Source organism: Gossypium hirsutum, chromosome D09 (genome assembly GCF_007990345.1).
Source record: "Gossypium hirsutum isolate 1008001.06 chromosome D09, Gossypium_hirsutum_v2.1, whole genome shotgun sequence".
Lineage (NCBI taxonomy): Eukaryota > Viridiplantae > Streptophyta > Magnoliopsida > Malvales > Malvaceae > Gossypium > Gossypium hirsutum.
This window is the reverse complement of record NC_053445.1, coordinates 54,423,277-54,445,424: the sequence shown is the minus strand read 5'-3', so window position 1 is coordinate 54,445,424 and position 22,148 is coordinate 54,423,277. Positions and strand designations below refer to the sequence as shown.

General features: G+C 33.2%; 1 protein-coding gene and 1 long non-coding RNA gene across 36 annotated transcripts; one reads left to right on the top strand and one right to left on the bottom strand.

The window, feature by feature from the left end:
• Positions 1-4,077: 4,077 nt before the first annotated feature.
• Positions 4,078-6,590, top strand: LOC107931432 (uncharacterized). Of its 2 annotated transcripts, XR_001693226.2 has the most exons (3): positions 4,078-4,377; positions 5,875-6,110; positions 6,208-6,590. It is a non-coding gene; the product is annotated as an uncharacterized lncRNA (long non-coding RNA). The 2 variants fall into 2 exon arrangements; XR_005917975.1 differs by having other exon boundaries at positions 4,078-6,110.
• Positions 6,591-7,214: 624 nt separating this feature from the next.
• Positions 7,215-17,932, bottom strand: LOC107931483 (uncharacterized). 34 transcript variants are annotated; one of them, XR_005917969.1, is made up of 11 exons: positions 17,725-17,922; positions 16,449-16,866; positions 15,688-15,917; positions 14,946-14,984; positions 13,537-13,787; positions 12,920-13,063; positions 11,959-12,049; positions 11,705-11,814; positions 11,205-11,296; positions 10,292-10,392; positions 8,234-8,541 (listed from the first exon to the last, which is right to left on the bottom strand). XR_005917969.1 is itself a non-coding variant. In XM_041100278.1 (6 exons), the coding sequence occupies exons 3-6, from the start codon at positions 15,760-15,762 to the stop codon at positions 13,027-13,029; spliced, it is 306 nt and encodes a 101-aa protein (XP_040956212.1). In that variant the 5' UTR covers positions 15,763-15,917; positions 16,449-16,866; positions 17,725-17,923; the 3' UTR covers positions 12,496-13,026. The 34 variants fall into 34 exon arrangements, 3 of the variants coding, with proteins under 3 accessions (XP_040956212.1, XP_040956210.1, XP_040956211.1); XR_005917973.1 differs by having other exon boundaries at positions 8,242-8,541; positions 12,920-13,074; positions 13,537-13,677; positions 17,725-17,923; XR_005917950.1 differs by having other exon boundaries at positions 8,249-8,541; positions 13,537-13,677.
• Between the last annotated feature and the right edge of the window lie 4,216 nt (positions 17,933-22,148).

Here is a 22,148-nt window from a genome sequence, read left to right as displayed (position 1 = left end):
TTAAAATTTCTGTATTTTTATGACTTTTACAACTAGGCCCACTTGTTAAATTCATTAGTTTTTGATTTTATGAAAGAAGTTGAAAGTTGATATGAAAATGTGCTGGAACTATATGATGATTTATCATGAAATTAGAGCTTCAAATTGTTCATATGCTGATTTTATTGAAAGAATTGAATAGAAAGTGAATGTTTAGGACCTAATAGTAAAAGAGTTTGAAGTTAGAGTTATATGTGGAAATTATGAATTTCAATAGTTGAGTAACAACTTATAATGTCTAGGTAAAGTATTAATTGAGAAAATTAGATTAATTGACGGGGTTAATTGAGAAAGGACCGAATTGTATAAACCGTGAAATTTGGGGCAAAATGGAAATCAACATTTTGCACTAAAGCAGTTTTGGACAGCAGTAGTAGTGTAACTTTGAAAAATCACCAAAAATTGTAGAGATTGAATTAGAGGATGAATAAAATATGAAACTAAAGCTTATTGAGTCTAGTTTCTTATAAAAGAAATGGTGTGAGCAATGGAATTATAAATCATGAGATATAATAGATTTTGTGAGACAATGTCAGAATGAATTCGGGTTCCCCTGTTCTGACTTTGGAAAATCATTAAAAATCGTAAAAAAATTATTATGAGTTATAATTTATATGGTTAGAATCCTTAATGAGTCTATTTTTAGAAGAAACAAACTAAAACATTATCCGAATTCTGTACAATGAGATAATTAATTTTTAGTGAAGAGTGGTTGGAACTGTCAGACAACGAAACAGGGGAAATTTTAAAGAATAAACTGTACTATTTTGCTGAACCAAAAATTCTGAAAATTTTATGGTATGAATATATGTGAGTCTAGTTTCAGGGAAAATTAACGGATCTTAATTTGGAGCTCTTTAGCTCCAGATAAAAATAATTTAGTGACTCTGACTCGGATAAACAGTTTTGAATATACATGTGAGTGAATAGTGAAATTATAGCTAATGTTGTTTAAGTGTGTTATACACATTAAGGATCTGGAATGGAGAGGAGGAGGAGGAAAATTTGGAAATATATGAATTATTTGTGTATAATTGGTCATATACTTGATTTTAATTGATAAAAGATGAAATATGAATTATACTTATATTTGTGCATTATTGGTCATGGCATGTGTGAAAATAAAGTTTCATAGTATGTGTGTATGGTATATTCAGTATATGATTTGGCATGAAATAATATCATGAATGGTTTATGAATTAACACATGTTGGTAAGCCTGATATATGAATAAATGATCAAATTGAGCGGAACGCCGGATTTGAGTACTTCTGATCAAGTGACAAAGTGATAAGTGGTAGCTTTAGCTACACTTATCTGATTAAGTGACAAGTGGAAAGTGATAAGTAATAGCTTCGGCTATACTTATCTGATCAAGTGACAAAGTGATAAGTGATAGCTTCAGCTACACTTATCTGATCAAGTGACAAGTGGAAAGTGATAAGTGATAGCTTCGGCTACACTTATCTGATCAAGTGATAAGTGAAAAGTGATAAGTGATAGCTTCGGCTATACTTATCTGATCAAGAGACAAAGTGATAAGTGGTAGCTTTAGCTACACTTATCTGATCAAGTGAAAAAGTGATAAGTGCTATACTTATCTGATCAAGTGACAAAGTGATAAGTGTTAGCCTTAGCTACACTTATCTGATCAAGTGAGAAAGTGATAAGTGGTAGCCTAGCTACACTTATCTGATCAGGGACAAGTGATAAGTGATCATATGTAAGACCATAGTTATACTATGGCAAGGTGAAAGTGAAGTACTCAATTTTCCGTAACCGTTCCCTAATTTGATTAAGGATGGTAAGTGACAAATGGGCCCAAAAGAATTAAAGTAAATGGTTAAGTGGTAGTGTATTTATATCAGGACGATGTTGTTATTCAAGCTAAAATGATATTTTCATTGCAAAATTGAGAATTTCATAAATGTGTTATTGAATGGTATAATAAATAAACATTGAGTTAAATGGTATAATAAATAAGCATTGAATTGCATGAGTATGTATCGGGTCTCGTAAGCCCTAATTATTATGATTATAACATTTTGAGGATATACTGTGAAAAGTTATAGAAGCATGTTAATTATTTTGAAAGTTTTAATTTAGTTGAAATTTTATAACTCGGTTAAATACGTTTACAAGTGCATGTGTTTTGGTAATGCCTCGTACCCTATTCTAGTATTGAATATGGGTAAGGGGTGTTACATCAAGCAACCCGAGTTCAACAAGAACTTGAAAAAAAAACATCAAACACTTTGGGATCTGAACCCTAATCCTTGTAAGTGTAAATTAAACGTTCAAGGATGTAACTGAATGATAGACCAATTTCCAAATTAGGTTTTGACCAAAAGTCATGAATAAGTTGATGAGCCATTTTTAAATCTTTAGAAGCTGCGTCAATTTGGATAACAATGCAACGGGCTTCATAAGGCTTCAGAACCCAAATCAAATAATTAGATCTAAATTTGGACTCATAAGGCTTCAGAACACGACAGGGGCACAAAACGGCGTAATTTTATTGCATTTGGGATTTGATGCACAAGTTCTGAGCCCTTAACGGTAGGTTTCTTTGGGGAATAATCAGGAAATAATCGGGAAAAGGCCTGGTATTGGCAGAGTGCGACAAGTGGAGTATTGAGCCCAAATATCTTTTGAAGAAAGGTGGACCAGATTTGGAGGCAAAACTTTGGGGATAACAATGAGATAAGAGCTAGAAACAATAGCTCAGAGAAGAGACAGCAAACCTGATCATCTTTGCAGGAAAACTTATCACGAGAAATGTTCAAGAAGATAGCAATTCCTCTCCATGAAGAAGGAACACAATGAAGGAACTTTCTCATCCTACCATCATAAGGAGAATACAAACTATCATGGAAAAAGCTGCATATATTAGGATAATAATAAGTAGCCGTTAGCATGGTAGCAAATCAGTGAAATCACATTTTCAGCAACACTCAATCATTACTAAATGCCGAGGGATATGAAATGCCCACTAATATCATCATTAAGCAACACATTAAATTGATATCCACAAATTTATAATTCTTTTCTCATTTGAGCTAAACTTTGTACATAAACCACATGTCATTTTGGAAGTGAAGTCAATAGTTAAACAATGAAGGTAATCAATTTAACAAAAATGTTGGTTCACCTCTTTGACTTGTGCAATCAATAAACATTTCTAATGAATTTGAAATTAATGAAAAAAGAACATATAAATCAAATGCTATTCAAACATTGAAATCTGAAGGACCTTGTTTTCTCCTTTCTGCAAAACATATTTCTCCCAGTCAAAACTGCTATAGGGAAGAATTATTTAGCTAATGATGCCTTTATTCCATATGGTGATAGAAGTCACAAAGATCAACACCTCAAGCAAGCCTTGTGCAAAACGTAAATGCTCATACATCAAGGTTTCAAAAGCACCTTTTTCAATGGCCTTTTCCTGATGATGGAGAAAACACTTATATTAGTTAACTGCTGAAATCCCATATTCAGTTCCACTAGTGGAAACTTACAAAGAGCCTATTCAATCACCTCTAAAATGTCAAGCTAAATAAACATATCATCAGTTCCTACTGTTTGTGAAGGAAAAGAATTTCAAACCAAGTACTAATGAAAGCAACTCGATATGAATAGTATGATGATTACTTTGTAGTTTAGTTTCAATTTATATTTACGGAAAATTCAGTTTTGATACTTTGTTTTTGTAAATTGATGTCGTAAATATTATTATTAAATATTTACGGAGTTACGTTGCAGGTGAATTAAATTTTGGTTAGATAATTTTGTTGATTTAGTGCACAATTTAAGTACAGGGACTAAATCGCCTAGGTAGTAAAAGTGTGATTGCTATTAAATTAAAAGCTAAAATATAATTAAGGGATTTATCTAAAAAATAAACCATTATATAAATAGTTACGTCTATAGTGGCCGGTTATGACTTAAACATGTCTTTAATATATTATAAAATTTTATGGTTAATATAATATATTAAATATGTCTTTAATATTTTTTTTTCCTTTTTCTTTCAGAGAAGGAAATTCTTTAAAATTTATTTTCCTTGACCGTGAGAAGGGAAATCGGTGGTCAAAGGAAGGGGAAAACTTCATGTTTTCTTCTATAATATATTTTTCTTTGTCTGTACTTTTCTTTTCTTTTGCTGGTCCGAATGGATGAAATAAAAAGGGAGGTCAGTTGCATGGAGGGAGGGGCCATGGATTTGGCATATTAAATATTTGTTTCTTCATATTAAGAAGCTTGAGAGGTGGGATACGGTCAAATTGATAAAGGCGAGGAGAAAGTTTGTGCTCTTAACATCAATTTGGGGAAGAATTCGGTAAGTTTCCCTTGAAATTTAGACACACACTTACTCGTTTAGTTAATTGTCAAGTCGAATTAACTAGTTGGTGCCTTCAATTAAGTCAGTCTGAATTTTCTGATTAAACTGTCAATTAGCTGCTATTGATTTTTCGGTTAGGAGCAAATAAATCATGCTGGAAATTTGAAGAAATAGTTGTAAATAAGAAAAATTGTCTGCTGTTTGGTTATGGTATGAGTTTAAGTTATTTATTGAATCATTGGTTGTACTCTGATGCTGGTAAGAGTGATGAAAATTGAGGGAAAAGTCTTGATGATTGTTAGTTGTTGAGTGAACTATGTGGCATGCAAACTTCATGCATGTTGTCCGAATATGACCTTTTGTAATGAAATTAAGATAACCTGCTGCTGGAATTGATTAAATATTAAGGTCTTTGAGTTCCTATTTATGAGATTTTACAGTGAAGATATGTTTCTAACAACTATATAAGTATCTACCCTAAAACCCTAACTGATTAGCAAAAAATTATTTTTCAGTGTGTTTTTGTTATTCGTTTTGGTGTTCAGCCTTATGAAACACTGCTTATATTCTGTTATGTGTTTTATTTTTTTCGATTGTTTGTTTTCTGTATTTAAGGACATTTTCTTGCAAATCTTTGAGTCCTATTTATGAGATTTTACAGTGAAGATATGTTTCTAACAACTATATAAGTATCTACCCTAAAACCCTAACTGATTAGCAGAAAATAAATGGAAATATTTTCTTGTTTCTTTCCCTTTTATCGTCTCCTCATTTTCCCTTTTTCAACTAGTAAAAACATTATATTTGTTGAAGGAATAAGAAAACACAAATTAAATCATACTGAGTTTTTAAATATTTTCAGAGAATTTGACATTAAATACTGGGTTAATTTTCATTCTTATTCTACTCCGGGATATCCCGTCATATCCTAATCCGGGATAGGCTATTCCAAGAATATTCCCATCATATACCGTCCCGGTTCTTTATTTTTAGTGCCCGGTTCAGCTGTTTTGGCATCCGGTTTAGATTTTTCAAGTGTTTCGACCAGGCTACCTGTCGTACTTATTCCAGAAAGGGATATCCTATTCCAGAGATATCCCGGTTTGGGGATATCCTTGTAAAGGATACCCCGGCTAGGTATATCCCATTCCAGGGATATCCCTTTGTTTTTAAGTTTGCCTTTATGATATGGACAGCTGTATAGGCGGTACTGACACCCAATTTCTATTAAACCCAACAGTAACTTTAAAATCGCCCCAAATAACAATAAACAATAAATGCAAACACCAATATTACTGGTATTTAAAAAACAGAAACAATTTCCAAAATTTATTCTGTCGAAAATAAATAATAAAAAAAGTCAAGTCCAGAATGTAATTTTTGAAAATAAACAATGCCCCTTTATTTTTTATGCGTCTCTATCTATAGTTTCAGATATATGCTTCGTTTTACTAATGTTTTAAGTTAGCTTTTGTCATGGTTTTCGGTTTTCAGATTAAAAGAATCAGGCCACGTTTGGTTGGTTCCCACTTTATTCTTGGAAGAATATCAATGCCTTTGTTTGGTTGGTTCCATCAAATGCGTAATAGGGATTCAGTGCTGAATGCTTTGAATGGCCATTTCGACCATGGCCGAACAGAAATAAAGAAAATTCTTCCCAAAATCTCCTTCACAATTTCTCTGCAAATGCGTTCAAAGTTGCTTCTTTTATCACAGCATTACACTTTCAGGTTAGCAGATTTTTCTTTTCAAGATCTCCGATATTCAAATGAGTTCGGTATTCTATTTATAAAATGAAAGGAACTGTGATTTATGTTTACGATTCAGGCTCGGACATCTAATGGTAGGTAACTTGGAGTATTATATAACTAAAGCTTGAAACTAGGAATGAAACAGACCTCTCGAGCTATTAGCTGGCAGGATATGCGATTCAGGAGGAGTTGGTATTAAGCTTGATTGGTTAAGAAGGTGATTATGCAATGGGGAGATAGCTAGAGCTAGATGAAAAGCTGATCGCATGGATGAAAATTTGCTTTTGGATAGCACATAAACACTACAAAAGTCTGGTACATTTTTTGATACCATTGCTGAGATATTTTTTACTTTGGCCCTACTGAGACAAAATACAATCTTTTTTTAGAAAAGTGATCCACATATATTTATTTATTACAGTCATAAATTTATACTAATAATAGATTTTATAATCATTATATTTGATGTAGCACACAATGAGTAAATTACAAAAAAAATTCCAATAACAAAAATAAATGTATTTAGTTATAAGGTTATTTTTAAATATGTTTTCTTAACTGTTTATGATTTTATTCATCACTATTAACCTTTTTTGCCATGAATTTTTTAATTTTAATTCATTCTAGCGTCATATTTCTAATGAAATTAAAGATGCAAAGCATGTACATTTTCTTAGATTTTCGATAGCCACAGAAGCAGGGCTCAATTTTTGACGATAAAGACAAAAAAGAATGTAGAAAAATTAACTTTCTTAAAAAACTAAGATTATTTATTTAAAAATAATGTATTGTTTTAATTAAAAAGAAAAAAATGTAAAAGTAAATAATAAAATGAGAAAAATCCATGGATGAGGAACAAAGAAACGAAAAGCGATTTCTTAAGATTTTCTAAAAAGTGAATTACTTATTACTCAATTGAAATGATGATGTTGAATTGGAAAGGTATAGTTGTAAAAGACGATTTTATCCTTGGTATAAAATTATTATGTAAATACTTAATTTTAAATTCTTAATATTATAAAACTATATTATTTAATATATTATTCATATTAAACGTTATATTATTGTAATTTACGTACTTTTAAATAAAATATTTGTTAATATAAAATATACATTAATGATACCAAATGTATAATATATACATTAGTTATAACAAATATAGATTATTATTTGGGGAGCAATGTTTAATGTACAATTGGGTTTCATTTACTGTCGTCTTTGTCATTTGCATCTCTTCAAACATATTGACCTTCTAAGTAGTGAGCAACGAGTGAACTTATTGATCCAGTTAAGTCGATCTTGGATATCCCAAAACTGAGATAACTTGAACCGGAATATCACTCTATCGGAATGTCCGTGAACCGGGATATCCTAAAGTGGAATACCATTGAACCGGGAAACTCTCAGAACGGGATATCCCCAACCGGAATAAGCATGACAAGTATCCCGGTCCAAACATTAAAATAGACCCGAACCGGACACTAAAACACCCGAACCGGGCACTATAAAAAAACTAAAACAGGAATATTCCTGAACCGGCCTATTCCAAAATTGAACTATTGCTGAACCGGCCTATACCCGAAAAGGCTTTTTCCCAAACCGGTTTATAAGAATAGGAGCCTAAAATAATCTGAACCAGGGCATAAAATCCCTCAACCGGAAGGGAAAAATCCCAAACCAGATGAAAAAAGGTCTCAAACCCTTCACAAAAAACCAACACGACAGAATCCAATCCAGCCCAGCAGAACTGAAACTAAACAACCAGACGACCCGGCCCCACACAACACTAAAAAAGAAACCCTTCACCGAGGCCCAAAATTGATCACATATAGAATAACCCATCATCCAACGCCTAAAAAACAAACCCATTATCCCACAGCCAAAAAAATGGGGGGCTATGGATTGAAGAAAGAATGGCAGTTGAAGAACTGTTTAATTACAGTTTGCTCCTTTCCCATTTGATTCTGTTTCTTGTCACGTTACCCCACACGCCCACTACAATTTCAGATTTTTTCCATCCCAATTCAGTAATTGACTGACTTCTTTTACTGCTGTTATGTTCGATGCATGAATTTTAAATTTACCATCACCGTCATCTTTTACTCTAATGTAGCCTGCCAAATATATATATAAAAAAAAAAACGGTTCAGACAACATAATTTCCTGAACAGTAATGTAAAACACCCTGAACCGGACTGTAAAGTTAACCAAACTAGACTAGAACTTTAATCCAATCCGAGACCCAACAAAAGCATAACATAAGCCGAAATCAATACGTGACACAGACACAAAAAATCAAGCCCTATCAGTAACTTGCAATGCAAAAAATAAAAAAATTAATACAAGTTAGACCCCACCAAGATCCATATTTTCTCTAAAGCTGAAAAGAGAAATTTCTGACAAAAACCCACTGCAAATTCAAGTAAAGGAGAATAGATCAGAAACTAAAAAACAAAGATGAAAAAAAAAGACAAAAGTTACAGGATTTCATAAAACACACAAAATAGAAACGGAAGAGAAAACTTAGAATTTCTCTATCTCACGAAAGTAGACGAGAAATAAACAGAAACCCCAACAGTATTTAGCGAAGGAAAAAATAACAAATATAAAGCAAGATTGATACAATATCAGCAAAGCGAAACAGACAATTCAAAAACAAAAAACATATAGTACCAAGATAAATAAACAACAAAAAACCGAAGCAAATAAATTAAACACTGAAACGAAAGCCCAATAACCCAGCCCAACAATATTCAACTAAGCACAAAATATAATGTAAGAACCGTGACGCGAAACAAAAAAAATACAACAGAATAAAACACAGAACTCAAAAATTAAAAACATAAAAAAAAATACGGATAGTTAATTAATTTCCAAAAAATGTCGTCCTATTGCGGGCAACAAGAAAGGAACAAAGTATAATTCTATCTAACTATTATCCAGACAAAAAAAAAGCAACTACTGAAGAAGTTATTCAGGTTAAAAATCTGTACCGGATAAAAAATTCTTTACAACTAAACAAAAAAATCGAAAGCATGATGTCCAAATAACATAAAAGCAAGTTCAGATTACGAATAATGCAACGGTAACATTAATGGTAATTAAAACCTTCTTTAAATCACAACTACTGTTTTGGGGAAATTAACAGAGAGAAGTAAAAAAGACGTTAAAAAGAGAATAAAAGGGAAATCGAAGAACTTACATAACCAAGCTAACAGGTTCGGTATCAAAATTGAGTTTTAGAAATTCTCTATATTCAAATTAATTTAATAGTCAAGGCATTGCACTCCAGAAAATAAGATCTCCGATATTCAAATGAGTTCGGTACTCTATTTATAAAATGAAAGGAACTGTGATTTATGTTTACGATTCAGGCTCGGACATCGTACCCAGATATAAAAACAACGCAAACCCATTCCCAAACAAGCCAACCCAACACACTAAAAATTAAATATAAAAACAAAACCAAATCCGTGGCCCAAGCAAAAAAATGGATCACAAACCAGCATGCAAAAAGGAGAACACAGAGACTTAGACATTCACAATCGACGCAACTTACAGTGCATTTTCAAATAGGATCATACTGCCTTCAATCATTCCATAGAACCTACAAGCGGGATAAAAGCCCAAAATCTAGGCAAAACACAAGCCATAAACTAAGCAGGGCACAGGACAAAACGCCAACACAGGAGCCCATAAAGAGAAACCGAAACAGTGTATTTTGCGAAGCAAAAAATAAAAGGAAATCAAAGATATTACGATAGCTACAATCGTAAGTAGACAGAAAAAATAGAACTTCGAATTTTTTCGTAGAAAAAATTCTAAGTTCTATTTTTTCTATCTTAAGAAAGTAAACGAGAAACAAATAGAAACACCAAAAGTAATTTGCGAAGCAAAAAATAATAACAATAAAGCAAGATAGATACAATACGAGCAGAGCGAAATAGACAATTCAAAAACAATAAACATATAGTACAAGATAAAAAAACAAAAAAACCGCACAGATACATAATTTCAACGGAACAAAACAGTGATTCTTTGAATCTGAATACCGAAAACACTGACAAATACCCAATGAGAATATTAGTAAAAAGAAACATATATCTGAAAATAAAAACAGAGATGAAAGAAAAAGACAAATTTTAAGTACATATTCATACCTAAAATCAACCACCGATGAAGCAGGACCAACCATTTTTCACTATCCTCAAAACCCACCTACTTTCCCTTTTGCTTTGCTTCGACTGATAAATAATTATATCTGAAACAAAAAAACAGAGATGAACAGGCAAAGACAAAGGATTTATAAAGAAGAAAACAAAAAAATCATAAAAAAAACCCACTGAAAAGACAAGTAATAAAGAATAGATCTGAAACTAAAACGAAATGAAATAGCAAAGATAGACAAAGTAGAAGTGATGATTCATACCTGAAATCAGTCACCAATGAAGCAGAAAATTCAAAAAAATCACAAAAACCAGAAACGGCAAAGAAAACCTACAGTAGCGTCTTTCCGTGTTTTTTTTGGCAATCGGTGACACAAAACTAAAAAAATGAGAGGAAGAAATTCAAAACAGACAGAGAGAGAGGGAGTCGGCGAATAGTCGGAAGGTGTTGATGCCGCAAAAGTGCCTAGGGATTGTTACGAAATGACAAGAAAGGAAGGGAGAGACAATAAAGAAAACGAAAGAGAGGATAAACAGAGATCAAAGAATGGAAAAACAACAGAGAATAAAAGGGGAAATAAAAATGGAAAATAAATTTAAAGAGAACCTAAATTTCCAATGATGGAGAAGGAAGGGAATTTGAAAAGGTTAAAGAAAACCAGCAGCTTTTCTCCTGTGCCCAAAAAGAATAGATTTTCTAAATCCCCATGTCACAACGGTAACATTTATGGATTTTATCCAAACTTAATATTAACATGAATGATCAGATTCAAGAATATGGTAAACCAAATGAGTTTAAATTATAAAAATTATATTAACAAAAAACGTGGTAAACACTACGAAGCCCACACCTGCCACAGTTCCTCAGTTACGAATGGCATGAATGGATGTAATAATTTCAGTATACCTATGCAAACGTAGAGTAGAACTGTCTGAGCTACTAAAGCAACTGAATCATCTCCAGACTGGTAAATGTGAGCTTTACTGGCTTCAATATACCTATGCAAACAACAAAAACATAAATCCGGTTGCAGATCTAGAGACTGTACATATAACACAAAAATAACTACAGCTAATCAGAGTAAAAATTATACCAGTATTTTTTGCAAAAACCATACAACCATGACAGGTATTTCATGTATGTGTCAACAGCACATACTGATCCAACTTACAATAGAATTCTAGTAATGATAACAATAAAATAACACACACTATCCACCAAACGAAGTTTACAACTTTAACCTTAGAAAAAAAGGGCATTATGTGCTATATAACAACAGCATAAACTTCATCACTTTTCAGTTTTCATGATCTGTAAATGGCATAAAATCCAGACCTTAATGGCATAAAACAATAGAACTACGTTCTATTAGCAGAAAGCAGATTATAAAAGAACATTCTACATACCAGTCAGCAAAATCACCCCCGAAATCATATACTTCTCTCCCACCGTCCCCAAAGAAATATTTGTTATAACTCTCAGAGACAGCATCAATAAGCATATGCAGTTTTGAGACCTGAAAAATGAACAACAGTACTCAAGTAACTTCTCTGTAGCATTCAGAAAAAGAATAATCAGGGTATGTATGAATGGAGGTAACTTGGCTCAACTATACAAATAAATAGATGGTGGCGAAACAAGCACAGTATTTTTTTCTTACCACCCAACATTCTGGAAGAGGAAGCCTTAGAAGATACCCCTCCGTGTTAAATTGAAAAGGAAAGTTTACCGATTACGATGATGCCAATCTTCTTAGGAACAGGACATTGTGATGATGTCAAAAGAAAATTTAAGTTACACCCTATGCAATAATAATAGATTTCTTTTTCTTCTAAGAGTAATAACAATAGTTACAAATGCAAGCATAACTCGGATTAATACTGTTGATAGTACAATCAATAAACACCGTGAATACTCCACCTATCTAATAATTAATAATATATATGTGCCATCGAAACAATATAAGTTCCTTTGCAATGCCATCGAAAGAAGCTAAACATATGTCACAATAGCAACCAGTAGAAAATAACAAATCAACAAGACAAATGCTTAGAAATACAATGTAATAGACAGTGAACGGAAAATGGAAGTGAGAAAGAACAAGTGCATCTGCATGTATGTTGCAGTGGGAGGAGAATGCACCATGCATCACAACAAGTAATAGCTCCAATACAACAATAGGAAGGGATATGTAATGTTAGATGGTAACGCCAAAAAGAATACCAGATCATTGGCAGAACAAAAAAAAGAGCAAGACATGTAGAGGTTCCAATGTCACAACAAAATTGGAAAGGAGACCTAATTGTTATCGCACTTGACAGCAAGTTGCAAGAAGTATGGCATGTTTAGGTCACCCAACCCTGATACATGAGCACTAGAAGAACTGACACAACCATTTCAAATTAGAGGTTATTACTCCGAACAGAGTAACAGATGACACACTTCAGCATATTGTATTTTGACACCAATAAATGCGATAAACGCAAAGAAATGCCAACAAGTAAGGCCCCATGTTAATAAATTGTAGATCCACCTAAACTAGTAGAATTTATACTACAATAATAGGGAATCGGAGACATCTTGTACTTGGAAGAGGATGCAGATTCCAACTCCATTTATACCTGAAGGAGCCGTACATACTGCCCGCTACCATAACTTCAGTTTCCGTTTGACCCTCTAGTGTCTAGACATCAACTTGTCTGCTCCAAAGCACTATAACCTATATTTCTTAATAAATTTTCATCTGTTGCACCATATCTCCAAACCTGAAACAAATCTGAAATACTGTAAAATACAATAATGAAGACTAAGTGATTACCAGTAAGAAATTTGGGAATAAAACTCTGATTTAAAGAAGGACAAATATTGCAAAAGAGATATGCGTGAGTATTACAAACAATATAAATTCATCAAATTTTGAGATATCTCCTCCATTAATTAGTTTATTTTTGTCCTCTCCAGCAGCAAAATCGAAATAATAAAACAAGGATTAAGAGGAAGAGATCGATATGGTGATTACGATTGACTCCAAGCAATTCAATTCTAGTCCATAGGTTTCCCATAAGAGAACGAAACATTATCTCCCCCAAAAGACAGAGACTTGGGAGTTGAGTTGTAGCTTATATTTTTTTTTAAAATTAAAGAAAACCCATCACCAAAAACCCTTCTAAAACAAAATTTGATTATTGCAAGAACAGAAACCAAACGAAATTAATCTTGAAAAGAAAAATCTGCTAACCTGAAAGTGTAATGCTGTGATAAAAGAGGCAACTTTGAACGCATTTGCAGAGAAAGTGTGAAGGAGATTTTGGGAAGAATTTTCTTTATTTCTATTCGGCCATGGTTGGAATGGCCATTCAAAGCATTCAGCACTGAATCCCTATTACGCATTTAAGGGAACCAACCAAACAAAAGCATTGATATTCTTCCAAGAATAAAGAGGGAACCAACCAAACGTGGCCTGATTCTTTTAATCTGAAAACCGAAAACCTTGACAAAAGCTAGCTTAAAATATTAGTAAGACGAAGCATATATCTGATACTATAGATAGAGACGCATAAAAAATAAAGGGGCATTGTTTATTTTCAAAAATTACATTCTGGACTAGACTTTTTTATTATTATTTATTTTCAAAAGAATAAATTTTGAAAATTGTTTCTGTTTTTTAAATACCAGTAATATTGGTGTTTGCATTTATTGTTTATTGGTATTTGGGGCTATTTTAAAGTTACTGTTGGGTTTCATATAAATTGGGTATCAGTACCGCTTATACAGCTGTCCATAACATAAAGGCAAACTTAAAAACGAGGGGATATCCCTGGAATGGGATATACCTAAGCTGGGTATCCTTAAAAAGGATATCCCCTAACCGGGATTCCCAAGAATAGGATATCCCTTGCTGGAATAAGTACGACAGGTATGCCGGTCCAAACACTAAAAAAATCTGAACCGGATGCCAAAACAGCTGAACCGGGCACTAAAAATAATGAACCGGTACGGGATATGATCGGAATATTCTTAAAATAGCCTATCCCGGATCAAGATATGACGGGATATCCCCGGAGTAGAATAAGAATGAAAATTAACCCAATATTTAATGTCAAATTCTCTGAAAATATTTAAAAACTCAGTATGATTTAATTAGTGTTTTCTTATTCCTTCAAAAAATATAATGTTTTTACTTGTTCAAAAAGGGAAAATGCGGAGACAGTAAAGGGAAAGAAACAAGAAAATATTTCCATTTATTTTCTGCTAATCAGTTAGGGTTTTAGGGTAGATACTTATATAGTTGTTAGAAACATATCTTCACTGTAAAATCTCATAAATAGGACTCAAAGATTTGCAAGAAAATGTCCTTAAATACAGAAAACAAACAATCGAAAAAAAATAAAACACATAACAGGAGATAAACTATCAAAAAAATGACAGACATCACAAGATTTAAAAAGACGAATATAAGCAGTGTTTCATAAGGCTGAACACCAAAACGAATAACAAAAACACACTGAAAAATTAAAAAAAGAAGCATAAATCTGAAAACTAAAACAGAGATGAAAACCACAATACCCACAGAAATAAAAGAAGATAAGCATAGGTCTGAAACTAAAAAAGACGTGAAAAAAAAGTTAGTAGAAGTGAAAATCATACCTGAAATTTCAATCCGATGAAGAAGGGGATTTCAATGTCCTGCTGTAGTAAAGAAAGGGAGGAAGAGAAAATAAATAAAAACAAAAGAAAAAGAATGTAAAAATCAGAATAAAGGGAGACAGAGTAGACACAATTTACAGGAGAAAGAAGGGTCTCTCATCAAGAATTTAGAGAGACGTTGGAAGCTGTTTAATGTATCATTTAATTATCAAAAGACACTATGATACCTGTAGGCCTGGTCTGACCTGAACTTGGACAAAGTTAAACTCACAACAGTGATTTAAAACCAGGCCAAAAATAGGATGAAAACTTGTAAAGTGAATACTCAGGAATGTGAAACTGAGTCAGCAAAGAATCAATCATAATAGCAGGATGAAAACTCAGTGTTTGAATTGATTGCAACTTGTTAAAGAGTTTTTTTTTCAAGAAACACTTCCTTGCAAATGTCAAATATCCGGTATGCCCTCAAGTTTCGACAGATGGCCAAGCCATGACTGTCGGAGAACTTGCATTGTCCCCCACACTTGCTTCACTTGAAGGCTGCCTCCTCTTGCGTGGAGGGCATGCTGTGGAATTCCCATCATTGACCTTCAAGTGATCCATTTTCCATTCACGGATTTCATACAAGTGGAGCAGCATTTCAAAGGTCCATATATTTGTGCATATTACAAGCAAAAGTTCATGATGCTTTAAAAGAAAAACTGCTTGAACAAGATAGGATAACTGGTTTCTAATATGTTACCTGTAAAGTCAAATCTAAGAGTTTCACATGAAGTTGCACTTGTTCGATGCAAGGTGAGAAGGAACAGAGTTCCATCTTGTTTCAACATGTGTCAAGCTGAAGGAGTGGTTAGCCAAGGTTGCGGCAGGTCCAAAAATACGGAGTCAGCCAACCCAGAAAACTGATCGGAAATCCCTCACCCTGAATATCTCGGACTCCCGCAGTGACTAAAGCGCTTATTCCAGTCCTCTCTGTTGAAGGAGTGAAAAATCGTAAAACATTCCTTCTTTCGCGAACCAACACAGAAGAATCAAAGAAAAAAAAACAACCATCCTTTGATCTTTCTATTATCAATTAGACAAACAGAAACCATATAATGGGACAAAATATGCATCATAAATGAGACCTACGCAAGGTTCCATAAAACCAAGATAATTTTGAGACTATGAAGCATAACAGCAACAGAATGTCGATCGAAGAATACATCCACCTGAACAGACTTCTGAAATCTCCCTAGGATTCAAACTCAACCTAAGCAGTTTCTAAAATCATATTTCATAATTATCTTTGAAACCAAAATTTCATAGCAATGCACTCACTAATGAAACTAATAAAGATCTGTAAACCGACACAATTAGAGACAATGAAGTATCACGGCAACAAAATGTAGATCTATGAAGACATCAACTCAAGATAACCCAGAATTCAAGTTCAACCTAAGCAGTTACTATATCATATTTCATCACAATGCACTTTTGCAAACGATAAACATTAAGGCTTACCTAGGTGAGGCAGCCCTCTGTTAATGGAAATCAAAGGTATACACAAGTCCCGTTGGAGCCACTACTGGTCCCGGATTCAAGAACCAAACAACCAGGAACTACTTCCAAGTACATAATCACAAAGCTAATATCCGCAATATAAAGAATCTGAGTCCTATGACTTAGAACCAAAGTCCATAACTCCGGTGCCAGAGCCAATAGGTAAACGAATCCACCTTTGTTGCTGAAAGTTATGGAACCAAATGGCTTCCCGACCCAATCTGAATGTTTAAATACACCGACACGATTTTGAAGAATCAAATTCTCGCACACTTTAACAGCTTTCATAGTATCGTGCCTCTCATTTACAATAATCAAATCTCCATCTCTAATGCAGCGATTGAAAGATATCTTCATTGAGGAATCCATAAGCAATATCCTTAAAAAACAAAAAACACATACAATTGAATACACAGATGATGTTCGACTAATATGCAATTTCTGTACCAAAATTTACTCCACAAAACAAAAATATTTACCACATATCCAAAGTTCCATTAAGAATAAACTATCACCTAGAATACCAGGAAGACCAAAATTCATTAATATATATGTATATAAATAGGAAAAGAGCATCATCATTGTCAATGGAGATACCCATTATATTTGTAGTTTCTAAAGGTCACTTTCTCAATACAGGAAAATTCTCAGGACATTTATCATTCTTGTGATTTCATGCCAACCCAGTTCCACAAAATCTCTAAACTAAACGTTTTCAAGCAAGCTCATTAAGAGTGTTAGACGCCAAACCTTCATGAGCCTACTGCTGACTATAACTTGGAAGCATGCCTTAAAACTTAGCATCCAAAAATGATCTAGATTCCAATTCCTACGTGATGGTAAACTAACAATCATTCTTCTTAGCGCACTTAATTCGCTGATTGGATACTGATTTTAAGCCATTCAGCTTTAAATTCTCAAACAAAGAAAAAAGTTTAGTTACCTTATTATTTATTTTAGGCTCATATTTTCATTAGCTTAATTAAAGTTATGATATGAATCAAACTGTCTCATTATCAATTTGTAGCTCAGAAAGCTTTTAGTTTCTGCTTTGTAGAACTGATTATGTTTTATTTGACCTCATATACAAATTCATAACTTACTCTAAGCTAAAATGCCAACCACATATTCTTTTGTTGCAGGTCCATTTAAAGTCATCTTCAACTATCCGTCAACAAAAAAAAAATTTCAAGTGTGCTTCACATTTCTCAAACAGCAGAGAAAAATAAATACTTACTACCCAGCCTCAACATTATGAAGTTTGTGTGACTTGTTATAAATTTTGACAGGAAGCAATTCCACAACTTCATTAGGAGCGGGAACAGATCCAATTGGAGATACAGAAGCTCGAGAAGAAAAAACCACAGACTGCTGGTGGATTTCATCCAGAACCTAGTTAAAATGCATAGAAATTAACTCCAACAGATAGGTGCAAAGATAAAGAAGACCCACCCAGACAAATAACATAAGAAATAAAAATTACCCTAAAACCCAAAGCCCAAAGCCCAAGCCCCAAACTCCGAACCCATAAAACCCCAAACCCTTAAAATTTTAAACTCTAAACCCCAAATCCTAATCCCTGATCCTCAAACCCCCAACCCTGAACCCCGAATCTTAAACTTTAAACTCTAAAATCTTAAACCATAAACCGTGAATAATGAGAACCTGAATGGAAGATATAAATTATAGATACAATTAGGGTGTATTGTTTTTAGGGTTTAGCATTTCAATTTTCAAATTACATATAAATTGGAAAATTAGACAGTGGCGCTAAAACAATGGATCACTCAGTGTGTTGCCTCCCTGCTTTCATGGTTTTAGGGTTTTAGTATAATGTGGGAAAACGAATTATGTAAGCCTTAAATTTCAAACCCTAAATCCCAAATCCTATGTGGTTCATATTTTGACCCTAAAAACATGCTCTTTCAAGGCCAAACCATCCCTAATCAACCATACCATTTGAGCATACATTCAAGTGATTTAAACATCATTCAAATACACCAAAACATGTCATTTCAAATATCATAATTCATCTAACGAATATGCCATTCAAAGGTACCACATTTAACCAAAACCTAGCAAAATCACACGTTTACAACCTATTTCCATCAACTAACCAATGTACTCTCATTGGTACCACATGTAAATAATCAAACAACCTAGTCACCAACACAATCAAAATCTCAACTATTTCAAGTATTATATATATGCATCACTTATCATATTTACAAGCTTAAACACCAAAATATCAAGCATATCATATAACATCAAAATGACCATTTATAACATCTAATTCCACCACAAAATATCATAATACTACAAGACTCCTTTTTGTTACATGTCACTTTTAACTAACTTCAAAGACAAGCACAATATGAGGCATTAGCAACTTTGACGAGCTATAAAGGAAATAAAAAATTTAAATTGTAACTTAGTAATTTTGGCGGCGAGGCGCTTACCTTCACGACAACTTGGCCTTACTTGGAGTAACACCAAGGGAAAACATGGCATAGCATTAAGGTAAGACACTGGCGAACCTCATTGAGTCATTCTTTACGAGTGATTACATTAACTTGACGAGGCACCACGAATAATATGAAACTAACGTTGGACACCGGCAAATCATACATAGATCATTCCAAAATTTTCCAGGTCAGGTCTCATGCTGCAAGGCTTTTTGAATTTGTCTTTTTCGTGATCTTCTTGCATCATTCGCTCAACGTTTTGAACACTTTCTATGACTCTTTCAAGAGTTACGATGTCCTAAGGCCCAAACCTTGCAACATGTCCAAGATGGCAGATTCTTGGAAAGGGCCATGTTGGAAACTATCAGTCTTATAGCAAAGTATATAATTCTTCATTATAAGGATCATAAAGCTGGACATTTAATTGCACCAGTAGAAGTAGGTACAAATTCCTAATTTCTCAAGCAATCTTAAATACTTGTGGCAGGTTTTCAATAATAGAAAGAATAACACTATCATGAACTTCGTTACGCATTTCTTTTATTCTATTTTAACACTTGCTGCTTGTAAATTCGAGCTTTATCCATTCCCTCGACTTCTTAAAATCTTAACAAAATCCGGTCTTCACTAGTAGAGAGCCAAGAATGAGTGCACCAACAAAAAGATACTGGGGGATGCTAAAAGGTGGTAAGTACTTTTGATGATTCTCTAAGTCAGAAAAACAAAAATTTTGAACAAATGCTCCTGTGTGGACTCTATAACTAGGACGACTCCTCTTCCTGATTCAGGAGATACTGTTAGAATGGATTAAGGGTGCAACTTTTATTGCGGCCGAAAAGCACTTTTAATGCAAAAGAAATTTAAATGTCTTTAACTTTTAACTTTTGTCTGAAATTGAAAATTATCAAAATATTTTTATTTATGTATCATTAGAATAAATCATTTACATATCATTTATTATTAAGTTAAATTTTTAAATCTTATATATTATTATATTTAACTTTTTAAAAATAATTTATATATCATCAATTTTTAAAAATAATTTTATTAATTACTTAAAAGTTAAAATTTATACTTCATGTATAATTGTATTAAATTATTTAAATATCATATAAATTAACTAATTTTTTACTTTTCTACTATCATATCTAAAAAAACCGCTATTTTTAACAACAATGGAAAACACTAAAAATTAATGAACACATTTTTTTCACAATTTTTCTACCTTTTCTTGTTCTAAAAACACTTTTCAATCACAATCTAACCTTAAATCGGGTTCTCTAGTTGGACCTTCTTTTTTTAATTGAATTCTCTACTCTCTTTTTATTTTTTTTAAACAATAAAAAATGATACATTAGGATGTTCTTTTAACCTTGTAAATTTTTTAAAAAAATACTTGATAATATTAACATTGTAACCATCCTCACATCACATCTGAAATCTGATATTAGAAAAAGCTCCTTAATTGACGATTGACAGACACACTACGATTGAATGCATCAAAACTTCTTCAAGGACTGAGGGATAGGAGAGCCTCCTATATAGTCCAGAATCCATTTAAACATACTTGTGCTACTTTTCTTATGAGATATGTAAGCTTTCCAGGCATCAACTCCAAAGTAACTGTGCCTACTGTATTTGTAAATGTAATTCAAAATACCAGTCCGCAAGACCTCAACTACCCTGATCTTTAAATCTAGAAGCGCTTCCCGGCCACAAAAGCATTGCTTGATTTTTTTCATTAGAATAAAGACGACATTATGGTTAAACAAGAATAAAAGTTAATATATACGGAAAAGGGTATAAAAGTTCCGTAAGGAAAACTTGGTTGGTTTGATAAAGACACCTAAACCATATTTCATGCCCAAATGAGGATTCGGGACCAGCTTTCAGGGGGGGAAAAAAGCAATTGGGGGGTACAGAGCAACATTATAGTAAACAAAAATAAAAGTTTATATATACTGAGAAGGAAATAAATGTTGCGTCTGGATAGCTTAATTGGTTTGATAAAATCAGCCACCTAAAGCATATATGTTCAAATGAGGATTCGGGACCAGCTTTTCAGAGGAAAGACCTAAGACAGCCTTCTTGCCACCGATTAGGGCAAGACCTTTACTACTAGCAAAAAATACCCAGAGGAATAATATAAGACCTGCAAAGTAATTATTGTTGGCAATTTATTTGGGCATATAAGCCTCATTATCATCAAATTGTGCTATGATTATAATGGTAATATAATTGACGTCATAAAAAGAATAAGCCACAGGTGTAATTAACTTCAAGGTTGTCTCAATGCTGTCCAGAAAACCAGATCCACGGTACAAAACACAAGGATTTCCACTCATCTAAGAGAAAAACAATGAATTATATCATATACAATAACCAACTTCTGGACACTTGATATATATGAGATCCAACAACAAGCACCACTAAGCAGCTAACAGATTGTACAAAAATTCTGAACTCCAGTATATAAGCACACTACACCAACACTCTCCTAACAGTACACACAAAATGGGAACAACGCCATTCATTCTATTGAAGACCATGAAGCTAGGCCAGTACTAGCCGATATACCAAAAAGCTTTCATTGGAGTCCACAAAAACTTCTGACAGCAACACATACCTTGCAAAACATCCCATTATCTCAAAACATGCAAACCCTGACCAACTTACTCAACAAAATAACAAGGTCAGATAAGGTGGTCAAAAAAAATGTGGATGAGGCTGTCTGCCTCGGTATTTAGCCTACCAGGATTACAGAATGAAAAATCCAGGATAAGGTAAACCGATGGTTTACTAGTTTCACCATAATTAAAAGACATTGCAATATGCAGATTAATCTTTGTCTAAAAGTATCTCCAGCATCACAAATACCAAGCAAAAAAGAAAAAGGCAAAAGAAAAAACCCAAGTGGTTAATCAGTATTGACACGGAATATAAGCACACCAACATGTGAAACTAAAGATAAAGAATGGAAAAGTCAGTCTCAATATTTTATCATCAATGAATTCCCCAGAAAAGCAAGTACATAAGAAATAGTATTCACCTTACAAACCAGGCACCAATTCTAAAGTTTTAGAAACATAAGGTCAGTAATGCATCACCAACAATTTTAAATTATTAAAAGACGGAGAAGGGACTAGCAATACTATGCTCCATTAGTAAAAAACTGCAGCAAGTACATATCACTATT

Excerpts from the sequence above, each read along its gene's own strand:
- LOC107931483 (XM_041100276.1), bottom strand. The coding sequence starts at position 15,762 with ATGGAACTCTGTTCCTTCTCACCTTGCATCGAACAAGTGCAACTTCAT. Across the intron at positions 13,678-14,945 it reads TCATCGGATTGAAATTTCAG|GGATTCAGTGCTGAATGCTT; the intron begins GTATGATTTTCA and ends AATGCGTAATAG. Across the intron at positions 13,064-13,536 it reads TCACAGCATTACACTTTCAG|GTTTGGAGATATGGTGCAAC; the intron begins GTTAGCAGATTT and ends GATTTGTTTCAG.